This window comes from Pelophylax lessonae (genome assembly GCF_965119305.1).
Source record: "Pelophylax lessonae genome assembly, chromosome: 1".
Lineage (NCBI taxonomy): Eukaryota > Metazoa > Chordata > Amphibia > Anura > Ranidae > Pelophylax > Pelophylax lessonae.
Window position 1 is genome coordinate 479,572,045 of NC_138768.1, and position 13,233 is coordinate 479,585,277.

A 13,233-nucleotide genomic window follows, 5' to 3' on the forward strand; every position below is an offset into this window, starting at 1 on the left:
ACTTACAAGCGACAATGTTAGCCTTGTTTCAGGAATTACAACCAGCTATTCCAGTCGAACGCCTGGAAATGGACAGAGTCCATCGTGCCTTATCTCCTAAAAAAATCAGAGGGTTTACCCAGAGACATCATCATTAAATTCCATTATTACCGTACAAAGGAACAGCTCTTATCAGCTGCTAGAGAAAAAGGATCAGGGTCACGAATACCAAATCTTTGCGGATCTGTCTCCTATCACCAAAAATAAAAGAAGAGCTCTTAAACCATTATTAAAAATATTGCAGCAAATACATATCCCCTACCAGTGGGGTTTTCCTTTTTCGGTACGTTTTACGTTTCAAGATACTAAATACACATGTCATTCATCTGAAGATTTTCAAAACACCCTTCAAGACCTTCACCTAAATGAACACCAGAACTTGCTCGACGCAGATCTGCCTCTGGCTCACCATGCACTTTCTCAAAATCCTCTGGGAAATAAAATCGTCGTGACTCACATAAACGTGGTCGCTTCATTTCTCCTTCTCCATCTGCTGAAGATTCCATGGACTGATGGACCAGATAATTCCTTTATCTCCTCTGTCTTATGCCAATGTGTCCCATGTTGGTCATCCAATTTCTTTTTCCTAGAAAAGACTTCAGTGTCTTTCTTTATCTTGCCAGTATAATATTTCATGGATCTAATCCCTTTTTGCCCCATAATTTGTTTTTTGAGCCAAATGCTCAAGCTCATACATGTTATACTACACTGTGGCACAGAATTTCATTTAGTTCTACTTATTGTAAATTAATCCCTGTTGCTTGGTTCAAATCAATCTTTCTTTTTTTTTTTTTTTTTTTTTTGAATATGGTTATTATTCAGTTTCACTGTGCTACATCCTTTCCTATCTATACTATGTGCTAGAAGACATGGATAACTTCCTTTAGAGCTCTATAAAGTTCTTTATAGTTGATACTCATTCCTATGAAATTAATTATTAGATTCGCAGTATCTTGCACAGCTACTACTGGCAGGAGTACTGTGATTTCTGCTCGTTATTATGGCATAAGTCGCTTATACTACTGTATATTTTTTAGTGATTATTAACGTGGTTTTCTGCACCTTCCTAGGTTGTTCCGTGCGTCCTCACTTTGTTACCCTCGGTGGCCTCTCCCTTTCAGAGACTACTGACAGTAGCTATTTAGCCTTTGTTGGGGGATTTCCACCTCCCATCAACAGCCATACGTTCCTATTGGTTGTGCCTTAACTATTTGTTTTATATATTACCTTCTATGCTAAGCACACAATTGTCCCTTCTGTTTAGTTCTTCCCTTTTCTCTACACATTTCCTCCCCCTTCCCACATAGAGTATGAAACAATCGACAAATTCCACAATGGTATGGTATGCTAGACATAATTTATATAAAATCTTATGGCCCCCCTAAATATAATGTCCTTGAATGTTCAGGGACTAAATAACCCAAACAAACGTACTAAAGCTTTTCGCAACTTTGCATCATTAAAAGCACACATTTTGTGTCTTCAAGAGACACACTTCACCTTACAATCCATCCCAAATATTTTAGTCCTAAATATCCTCAAATTTTCACTGCCTCCGTCTCTACAAAACAACGAGGTGTGCTAGTGGCCTTTCATCGGTCTACTCCATTTACTCTTGTACATGAAATCAAGGACCCCGAGGGCAGGTATCTGATTCTCACGGGATACCTTATTGACTCCGCTATCACTATAGTGTCATATTATGCTCCCAACAAAAATTGCATTTCTTTTGCATCTTTTTCAGGTTGTGGATTCTCATAGAATGGGTGCAGTTATGATTTGTGGTGATTCAAATCCAGTTATTTTCCCATTTCTGGATAAATCCCCTGTATCTTCTTCGAGCAGCCCTAATAAATTCTCATTCTCACAACTGCTTGCAAAACATAATATGGTAGATTCTTGGAGAGAGGTGAATCCAAACAAGCGTAGATACACATATTACTCGCACCCTCATAAAACTTTCTCCCGCATAGACCATATATTTCTCACTATAGGTCTCATACCTGAAACGATTGCATCTATGGTCATACCAATCACATGGTCTGACCATAATGCAGTATGCACAGTTATTGCTTCAACTATTCCTAAAGCACATGACACTACGTGGTGCCTTAATGACTCTTTATTAAAAAATACATCTCATTGTCTGGATATTAAAAATGCTCTCTCTGAATATCTATTACATAATTCAACGCCAGATGTGTCTCCCCTTACTTTATGGGAGGCACACAAACCAGTTATTCGTGGTATTTGTTTGAGACAGGCTGCACTCTTTAGACGTGAACGGAAAACACTTAGCCAGAAATTAGAAACAAACTTTAATACATGCTACACAGTATATCAAAATAATCCTACTTCTTCTAATAAAACCAATCTTGATAAAGCTAGGCTTGAATTTGATCTGTTTCTTACAGAGTCTGCAGATAAGACACTTCAGAGATCGCGTCACAATTTTTACATTAAAGCAAATAAACCAGATTCACCCATGGCCCGCTCGCGTCACTCCATAAACCATTTAAACCCATACGTCTTAAAATCTCGAAATGCAACATTTTCCAGCAACCCTATAAAAATTCTTAAGAAATTTAAAACACACCTAGCTACTCTATATTCATCTGAAAACAATTTGAATTTTTCTGCGGCAAATGAATTTTTTGCTCAACTATCACTACTGACTCTTTCTCAGTCTCAGATGGAATTTATGGAAAAATCAATAACACCAGATGAAGTGTCCCAAGTTATAAAATCACTAAAATTAAATAAAAGACCGGGCCCTGATGGTTTTTCGGCATTATACTACCGGGTTTTTTCAGATTCCCTTTCGCCTATCCTAGCTAATGCTTTCAATACACTTCTTAATGGCCAATCCTTTAAACAGGAAACTTTAACAGCAATCATCTGTATGCTCCCGAAGCCTCAAACTGATGACACGATTTGGTTGAACTATCGACCCATTTCCTTATTAAATTTAGATATTAAAATGTTAGCCAAAATTATAGCTTCCAGACTAAATAACTTCATAGGACAACTCATTCATAGGGATCAAATAGGTTTCATACCTATTCGCCAAGCTACTGACAACATCGGACGTGCAACTCTGTTATCTCATAAAGCTAAAACACGCCGCATCCCCTCGTGCTTCCTATCACTAGACATTAAAAAAGCCTTTGATACCATATCCTGGCCATATATGCAATATACTCTTAGTAAATGGGATTTTGGCCCAAATATTTTTAAATGGATCCCTGCGCTTTATAGCAAACCTAAAGCATATATTAAATACGCAGGCTATAAATCAGACTTAACATAGAGAGAGGCACGCGTCAGGGGTGCCCTCTCTCCCCTCTCTTATTTGCCCTTCTCATAGAACCTCTAGCACACAGTATTAGAAGTAATCCCTCAATTTCTAGCATAGAACTAGGTGATTACCATCATAAGTTGTGTTTATTTGCAGATGACATTCTTCTTTTCTATCATCTCCCCATATATCAGCCCCTCTCATTGCTACCCTTAATAAATTCGCTGCTATTTCAGGACTAAATATACATTTTCAAAAATCCACGGCCCTTAATATCTCATTGAGTGAATCTGAGTAAAATGTAGCGCAAAATGCATTACCATTTTCATGGTCTTTGAAGCACATTCTATATTTGGGTATAAAATTTACTCTCAACCATTCTGATCTTTATGCAGCCAACTTTACTCCATTATTGAAAAAAGTTACTGAACTATTGACGAAATGGGCATCACTTCCATTGTCGTGGTTTGGGAAGATAGATGCAATGAAAATGGTTATTCTACCCAAATTTTTATATTTATTTAGGGTCCTGCCAATTCATATACCTGCACATTTTCTTTGAATCTTACAACGTAAAATAATTAAATTCACCTGGGGTTCATTCAAACCTAGATTGCCTGAATCCACATTGAGTCTCCCCAAAACAAGGGGTGGACTAGGTCTCTCCCATTTTGCCACATATTACAAAGCTGCGCAATTGGCACAATTAACTAAGTATAATGCCACTACTGAAATTCACTTATGGGTTATGACAGAATCTATCGAATGTGACCCCATCTCAATTTCCAATCTCTTACGATTACAACTATCAGATCGAAAACATTTTACTAACCCAATTACTAAGCATTCTCTCTCTTTATGGGATAGACTAAAGACTAATTATAATTTACAGTCTATACACAATCCACTACAATCTTTTCTGAGAAATCCAGCCTTTTATCCGGCTTGGGAATTCCCGAATTCATTTTGGGCATGGTCCAGGTCAGGCCTGTCAATATTATTTAATCTGGTCTCTAGCTCTTCTATCTTAAGTTTTCCTGAACTTTGTGAATCATATAATTTACCACATTCGGAACTTTTTCGATATCTGTAAAATTAGAAATTTCTATACCCCATATATAACAAATGATACCATTCTGAATCAGCTCTCTCAATTTGAGCATATTTGTATCAAGAACTCACACTCCAGAGGTCTCATTTCTAGCCTATATTCTCAATTGCTTAACAATCCAGACGTAGATACACCAAACTATGTCAGGAAATGGGAAACAGACCTTGGCCGTACACTTAGCCAATGAGAATGGTCTGAAATCTGGTCTGTAACAAAATGTTCTTCTTCAAATATTATCGCAATTGAATCATCATACAAGGTTCTCTCACGATGGTATTTGGTACCAGCTAGAATCGCCAAGTTCACACCAAACTATCCGGCCTTTTATTTTAAAGGTTGTACGGAAATAGGTACACATGTTCATATATGGTGGAATTGCTCAATTGCTACAGTTTTTTGGAAAGAAATATTCTCTCTAGCATCTAAAATGTTTGAAATAGATATTACTCTAGATCCGGTGATTGCCATTTTAAATTTAAAACCTGCATGCCTGACACGAAAACAATTCAAATTATTCCTTCAGCTTCTTAATGCTGCTAAACAAACCATAGCCATAGCTTGGAAGACTACCACTTTGAATCTTGTAGAAGTTAAACATAGGATGGATAATGCATTATTACATGCAAAAATGGAAGCCATGGATTGCGATAAATGTAATACTTTTATAAGCATTTGGGACCCTTGGATTAAACATGGCCTATCACCGTGTTTTGAGGGACAGGTTCTGAATGCTTGGTAGTTAAGACTTATATTTTATTTACTTTGTATTAACTTTTGTGGTACAAGTTCTATTCTCGATGCCCTCTCCTTTACCCACTATACCCTACCCACACCCTGCTGACTTCTTCCTTTTCTTTTTTTTTTTTCCCCCCACAGCCATGTTCTGAATACCTTCTCAAAATCTTAATATCTCAGAATATCATATTAATAATTCTACCCTTTTCTTTTGTTCCTTCCTTTTGTGCAAACTTCACTATACAGTATAACATTTAAAATACTTCTGTAACAATAACAGTATTTCTACTTCCACCTACAGCGCTGGTCCCGCATTCCACTGCTCACTGCTGTCACTTATAAACAGAGAAGACCCCTTTTCTGTTTACAAGCGAAAGCTCTCCTCTCCCCACACATAGCACCAGAGGAGAGAGAGGAGGAGGTGCCTATCCTTCAGTGTGGTTGCCGTTCTGAGTAAGTACACCGACTGCTGTCTCTTATAATCAAACATCCCCTACCCTGCAATCTACTAGACATCCACTGCAATGTCAACGTTGCCTCTCTCCCCACAAGGAGTGCACACACCCCCGTGGCTTCCTATTGGCTGTCGGTTCTGGAACACTGTGCCACCTCCAGTTCTTGCAGCATGCTGCTCAAAGCTCTTCTCCTATGCTGTCCCAGGGATTGGTGTGCTGCTGTACTCCACCTGTAATAGACATGTTCAGGAATTTTCCCAATCTGACTGAAGACTCCAGGTACACCAAGTGCCCTGCGGTAAGTGACACTCAACATGCACAGTACAGTCACAAAGAGCACACTGCACTCACACAGTGTACATTGCACACATACCTAGAACATCACATCCCTCCATTTAGCATCAGTGTCCTCTTCGCTCCCCACCTCTCCCCCAATTAGCACCGATGGCTCCCTTTCCCCCTCATTTAGCACCAATGTCCTCCCTCTCCTGCCACTCAGCACCAATGCCCACCCTCTCCCCCATTTAGCACCTATGCCCCCCCCACATAGCACAAATGTGGGGGGGTTCTTCCTGAGACGGGAGAGTACTAAGCGGACGTGAGCACGGTGTTGATCCAAGTTAGTAGAGAAGATGAGGATATCATCCAAATAGACCACGACACAGGTATAGAGCAGGTCTCGGAATATGTCATTAACGAACTCCTGGAAGACCGCTGGAGCGTTACAGAGTCCGAAAGGCATGACTAAGTACTCAAAATGCCCATCTCGGGTGTTAAAAGCCGTCTTCCACTCGTCACCCTCTCGGATGCGAATAAGGTTATAGGCCCCTCTGAGATCCAACTTGGTGAAGAACTTGGTGCCTTGTAACCGGTCAAAGAGTTCTGTAATCAGGGGAAGAGGGTAACGGTTCTTTACAGTAATGCTGTTGAGACCCCGAAAGTCTATGCAAGGCCTAAGGGTACCGTCCTTCTTTGCAACAAAGAAGAATCCTGCTCCGGCAGGAGAAGAGGATTTCCTGATAAACCCTCTCTGCAGGTTCTCCTGGATATACTCTGACATGGCTAGAGTCTCTGGAGGGGAGAGAGGATAGATTCTTCCCCTAGGTGGTGTAGTGCCAGGTTGCAAGTCAATGGGGCAGTCATATGGCCTATGTGGAGGCAACACCTCCGCTTGTTTCTTGCAAAAAACGTCTGAAAAATCCGAATATGGTTCAGGCAGACCGGGAGGAGGAGAAATAACAGGTGCAGACTTGACTCGTACTGACTTGAGACATCTGCCGAAACAAGCCGAACCCCATCTTCGAACCTCTCCAGAGGTCCAATCCAGAACGGGACAATGGCGCTGGAGCCAGGGCAGACCCAAGAGGAGTTCTGAGGTGCAATGGGGTAACACAAAAAACTCCAATCGCTCAGAATGCAGGACTCCGATGTCCATCTGGAGGGGTTCTGTACGGAACTGCATCATACAATCGAGTCTCTCTCCATTAACTGTGGAGATGAAGATGGCCTTCAGTAAACGAACCACAGGGATGTTGAACTTGTTCACCAACGAGGCGTCGATGAAGTTACCGGCTGAACCGGAATCCAGAAAGGCAGAGGCAGCAAAGGAGATTTTGGCGGACACGGAAATCCGCACGGGAACAGTAATGCGTGGAGAGGAGGTATTCACACCTAGCAACGCTTCTCCCACGTTGACTAGGTGCGGGCGTTTCACTGCCGCGGTTGGACGGAGAGGACAGTCCTTTAAAAAGTGCTCAGTACTGGCACAGTACAAACAGAGGTTCTTGTCTCTACGGCGGTTCCTTTCTTGCGTGGTCAGGCGAGACCGATCCACCTGCATGGCTTCCTCGGCGGGAGGCCCAGAAGAGGGTTGCGGTGGATGCTGGAAGATAGGAGCCAGACGAGGAAATCGTCTGGGACGAGCACTTCCCTTTTCCTGTAGCAGTTCTTCTCGTCGCTCAGCAAAACGCAGGTCAATCCTGGTGGCCAAATGGATGAGGTCACTCAAGTTGGTAGGGACTTCTCGTGCGGCCAGGACGTCCTTTATGGCGCTGGACAAGCCTTTCTTAAAGGTAGCACAGAGTGCCTCGTTATTCCAGGAGAGTTCCGAAGCCAGGGTGCGGAAACGAATAGCATAGTCTCCGACAGAGGAACTCCCCTGGGACAAGTTCAATAATGCAGTCTCTGCTGAGGCAGCCCGGGCTGGCTCCTCAAAAACACTCCGGAATTCCTGAAAGAAACTCTGGACACTGGCAGTGGCAGGATGGTTGCGGTCCCAAAGCGGTGTAGCCCAGGCCAGGGCCTTCCCCGAAAGCAGGCTAACGACAAATGCCACCTTGGCTCGCTCCGAGGGGAACTGGTCAGCCGACATCTCCAGGTGAAGGGAGCATTGGGATAAGAATCCGCGGCACAACTTGGGATCACCGTCGTACTTGGCCGGCATGGACAGACGAACTCTAGAAGTGGCGGCGGCCACAGGCGGTGATGAAGCAGATGCAGGCGGTGGAGGCGGCTGCTGCTGTGCTGGGAGAAGCTGCTGCAGCATGGCGGTAAACTGTGCCAGCTGTTGACCTTGCTGAGCGATCTGCTGCGACTGCTGGGCCACAACTGTAGTAAGGTCCACGATACTAGGCAGAGGCACATCAGCGGGATCCATGGCCGGATCTTACTGTCAGGGTCCAGACTGGTAGCAGGAGCGGTACAAGGAGTGGATCCGCTGTGTCAGTGAGGGATTGGCGTGGACCGTACCAGAGGATCGGTTCTAAGTAGTTACTGGTTTTCACCAGAGCCCGCCGCAAGGCGGGATGGGCTTGCTGCGGCGGTAACTACCAGGTCGTGTCCTCTGGTAGCGGCTCAACCTCACCGACTGCTGATATAGGCGTAGTACAAGAGGGACAGGCAGAGGCGTAATCAGACGTAGCAAAGGTCAGGGCAGGCAGCACAGGTTCAGAGGCGGTAGTCGTTAGCAAAGGGTTCGGCAACAGGCAAAGGATAACACAGGTAACGCTTTCACTAAGGCAACAAGGCAACAAAGATCCGGCAAGGGCAAGAAGGGGCAGGTCACTTATATAGGAAACAGGAAACAGAGAACAGGAAACAGGAAACAGGAAGGGAGATTTGGACCAGGCACCAATTACTGGTGCACTGGCCCTTTATATTTCAAACAGCCGGCACGCGCGCGCCCTATGGTGCAGGGACGCGCACGCCGGGAACCACGTGAGCGGGGAGCGGAGGAGAGAGCCGGAGCGGGGAGCGGAGGAGAGAGCCGGAGCGGGCACAGGTGAGAGGATCTGGGAGGAATGGCGTGAGCGCTCCGGTCCAGGAGCAGGGATCGGAGCGCTCAGCGTTACAGTAGTATCGCTGCAGAACCGCTCACCAGTCACAATGCTGCACAATACAAATCCACTATAATATGCTTTCTATATTCATCCAGCATTGCGACATCCTCATCTTCCTGCTCTTGCTCCTTGACGGCTTGATCAATGACACGACGCAATGCACGCTCCAGAAAGAAGGCGTAAGGTACGATGTAAATGATGGCGCCCTGGCTGCGACTGACCAGTTTAGTGATCTCATCAAATGGCTGCAGAAGTCTGCATGCGTTGTGCATAAGCAGCCACTGGCGCGGTGAAAAAAACTCAAGCTCCCCAGAACCTGTCCTGCCGCAGAGTTCGTACAGGTAGTCGCTAACTGCACGTTTCTGCTGGAGCAGCCTATCAAGCATATACAAGGTTGAGTTCTCAAATCGGGCAGTCACAAATAGGATGTCTGATGGACAGGTTGTGTCGCTGCTGAATTTCAGCAAGGCGAGCCATGGCTGTGTAAGATCTTCTGAAATCAGAGAAGGAAGAACTCACTACTCAAGGTGGTATAGATGCCTGATGACACACCGGTGCACGTCCCGGCTTGCCTCCGTGGAAATTCAATGAAAGAAAAAGGAATTGGCAGCACTCAATTTTAATGATTAAGCACACAGTATAGTGTGTGAAACGTGTCTACCTTGTCACTATTGTCATGTTTGGATGTCCAGTCAATAAATCTGGATTTTGACTTCACCTGGAGTGCTGCCAATTCCTTTTTCTTTCATCTTCTGAAATGGCCCGAGATTTTCCTGGCTTGCCGCAAGACGTCCTGGACCCCAGGGTATTTGACAACTAATCGCTGAACGACCAAGTTCAGGACGTGTGCCATGCATGGCACGTGTGTAATTTTGCCCTGTTTCAGCGCAGATTGGCACCATTGTCGCACAACATTTTACCATACCAACTGTCAAATTGAGCAGCGTTAACCACTGACCTGCTTGTGAACGCAAAGCTGAAAGGAGTGCAGGACCAGTGTGGCTCTTGGCTTCCGGGCACAACAGACGCAGCACAGCTTGGCAACATCTCACCTGGCATGCCAAATAGGTTCTGGGGATCTTGAGCGGCACAGCAGAAGAGACAGTAGCAGTGGAAAAGAAGGAATCAGCGAGGACGAAGTAGGAGGAGGAGAAGAAGAGGCAGGCCTGCATGCAATCCGTGGTGGTAAAACCAAATCTACACGGGTGTCACGGGTTGCATGCTTGACGGCCGTCAGAAGGTTCACCCAGTGGGCAGTAAAAGTTATATACCTTCCCTGCCCGTGTTTGCTAGACCACGTGTCTGTGGTCAGATGTATCTTGGCACCGACAATATGTGCCAGAGATACATTCACTTGCTGCTGAACATGGCCATATAGCTTTGGGATGCTCTTCTGCAAGAAATATTTCCTTCCTGGGACCTTCCATAGTGGTGTTCCAATGGCCACAAATTTTTGAAAGGCCTCAGAGTCCACCAGTTTATAAGGCAGTAGTTGGCGGGCTATCAGTTCCGGCAAGCCAGTGGTCAACCATTGGGCAAGAGGGTTATCTGGCGTCATCATTTTTTAACGCTCGAACATTTGGGCCGCGGAAGCCTGCCTTTATCTAGAAAAACTTGAGGATGGCATGATGGAAGGTGGAGTGGAGGACAATTGTGAGGAGAGAGGAGTAGGAGAAGAGGTTGAAGGTGAGAGCCTGGAGTGGGGCTTTGTGGGTTCTGACGGCGTTGCTCCCACTGGGCTCGGTGATGGGAGTCCAGGTGCCTTCTTAGGCCCCTTTCACACAGGCGGACCGTTCAGATCCGCCTGTCCGTTTTTTTGGCGGATCTGAACGGTCCCCCCGTGCATGTCTATGGGGCATCGGATGTCAGTGGAGACATGTCCACTGACATCCGATCCGTTAAGTCTGGACGGATGGAAACCCTATTTTCCATCCGTCCAGCGGATCATCCCTAGGTGAGTGTTTGGCTTACCGCGACTTATGCGTTGACTGCAAAGGCTCCAGCATCAGGGAATGCATAGACCGACAGGTGTCCGACTACATTGGGTTAACGGCCGTTGTGGACACTCTGAGAAGTGATGAACCCCTGGACTACTGGGTGGGCAGGCTTGACCTCTGGCCACAGCTTGCACAATTTGCAATGGAACTGTTGGCTTGCCCCTCATCCAGTGTTCTGTCCAAAGGACGTTCAGCGCAGGGGGGATCGTGACCGATAAGCTCACTCGCCTAGCTCACGACAGTGTTGACTACCTTACATTTCTAAAAATGAATGAGGCATGGATCTCGGAGGAATTCAACACATGTGACCAGTAGACCATGTTTGATTCAAATTCCTCATGACAGGCCACAAATATCCGCCACCACCCATAACAATTCATGGTCCCTGTCTTAGGTAAATACAGCGGCATAAAAGGCCTTTTATGACCGTTGAATGCTTAATTGCTACAGTCTGTCCCAGCTCCACACAGCAACCTCTCCCTACACTGACAAAAGACTTTTGTTGACCTATTAGCTAGCGACTTGTGTCACTATACAGTCTGTCCCTGCTCCACACAGCAACCTCCAGCCACAGAATACAACGCCTGTGGGCTAATTTTTGGGGCCTGTACTGGCCAACACTTACGTCTGTATCCTGTGAATGCCTAATGCAGTGTTTCTCAACTCCGGTCCTCAGGCCAGGTTTGCAAGAAAACTGAAATACATCACAGGTGGTATCATTTGCTGCTCAGTGATTGCAGTATTCTAGTCTGCATCTCCCCAAGGTAATACTTAAAATCTGGCCTGCTAGTGTGCTCTGAGGACCGAAGTTGAGAAACACTGGCCTAATGTACCTCCAGCCACAGAAAACCAAGTTCTTTGCTGTCAGGTGAACACCTGTGGGCAAATTTTTGGGGCCTGTACTGGCCGACACTTACTTCTGTATCCTGTGAATGCCTAATGTACCTTCAGCCACAGAATACAAAGTTCTTTTCTGCCAGGTGAACGCCTATGGGCTAATTTTTGGGGCCTGTACTGGCCGACACTTATTTCTGTATCCTGTGAATGCCTAATGTACCTCCAACCACAGAATACAAAGTTGTTTGCTGCCAGGTGAATGCTTGTTGGATAATTTTTGGGGCCTGTACTGGCCGACACTTACTTCTTTATCCTGTGAATGCCTAATTTTTCAGACTGGCATTGAAAATCAATGGATCTATAAACGTTCCGCTAAATTGTGTAACGGATGCGGACCCATTTTACATACGTGTGAATGGACCCTATATGTATGTGACATGTATTTACCGGCTGCTGTCAGTTCTGGCTGATTTAGAAAAAAAATATATATATTTTTGGCTGAAAAAAAATAATAATAATTTTATGGCAACTTTTCCAATAGCAATACTTTTGGTATGTCAGTGTCCATGTTGTGGGACTATGTGTGCACAGCCAATAAGTATTTTGTGGCTGCAAATATGACCTGGAGTTTTTTAATGTTCTCCTGCCATTGAAGTGAATGGGTCCGCCGCAAACTTGCGGTTCACGAACATTTGAGAAAGTTTGCGGGTCGCGTTCGCGAACCGCCCCGTCTGATGTTCGTCCATTACTAAAGCAGGTAATGATGGCATGTAACAGTTGGATGCAAAGTACAATTTTTGCTTGGTATAAAGCCATACTTAAATTGTTAATGGATGACAATTTTTTAGTGAATATAGGCTGTATATTATTCATTAATGTTTTAATGTTAAAAGCAATTTTAATAAGTTGAGGCTTTTTAAAATTACCTTTGTCAGTGGCAGCTGGGTAGACAAAACGACTCCTTCCTTTGAAAGAAGTTTCCTTTCATCTTCAGTCAACACTAATTCTCCACAAGTTCCAGTGTTACGACCATTTTGTGGTAGAGTGGAGGCTTGCTGTTTTAAATAAAATAACATAATGACAAACAAGTAAGACACATTGATTTATATAATTAATTAGGATGTTATAAGCTGTGCCTTGTTTTTGAAAATAAATGGAAATTGAACATACTATTTCGTAGGTTCCATATAGATCCAACCCACTGGATATATATGTACAGTATACAGTATGTTAGCCATGCACAAGCAATGTAATTTAAAATTATTTTAAATGTCTTTTAAAGCTTGCAGTGACATGATAAAAGTGTTGATACACTGTATATAGTGCTAATTTAATTACTTCCCAGTTTGGTATCTCCCTTTCCAAAGACAAGTTGTAATGAAAGAACCAGAGTTCTGTAATTACTAACCAACCTGTATACTTC

At 44.3% G+C, this 13,233-nt stretch overlaps 2 protein-coding genes across 2 annotated transcripts in view; both read right to left on the reverse strand.

The window, feature by feature from the left end:
* The window catches only part of LOC309544955 (uncharacterized protein), a gene marked incomplete at its 5' end in the record, with an annotated part of 957,880 nt that overhangs the window by 385,760 nt on the left and 558,887 nt on the right, over positions 1 to 13,233 (reverse strand). The window lies entirely within an intron of this gene.
* CREB3L3 (cAMP responsive element binding protein 3 like 3) overlaps positions 1 to 13,233 on the reverse strand; it is a 240,740-nt gene that overhangs the window by 119,696 nt on the left and 107,811 nt on the right. The window contains exon 4 of the mRNA XM_082273056.1: positions 12,737 to 12,865. Coding sequence (XP_082129182.1) covers positions 12,737 to 12,865 — 129 coding nt within the window. The remainder of the gene's footprint in view (positions 1 to 12,736; positions 12,866 to 13,233) is intronic.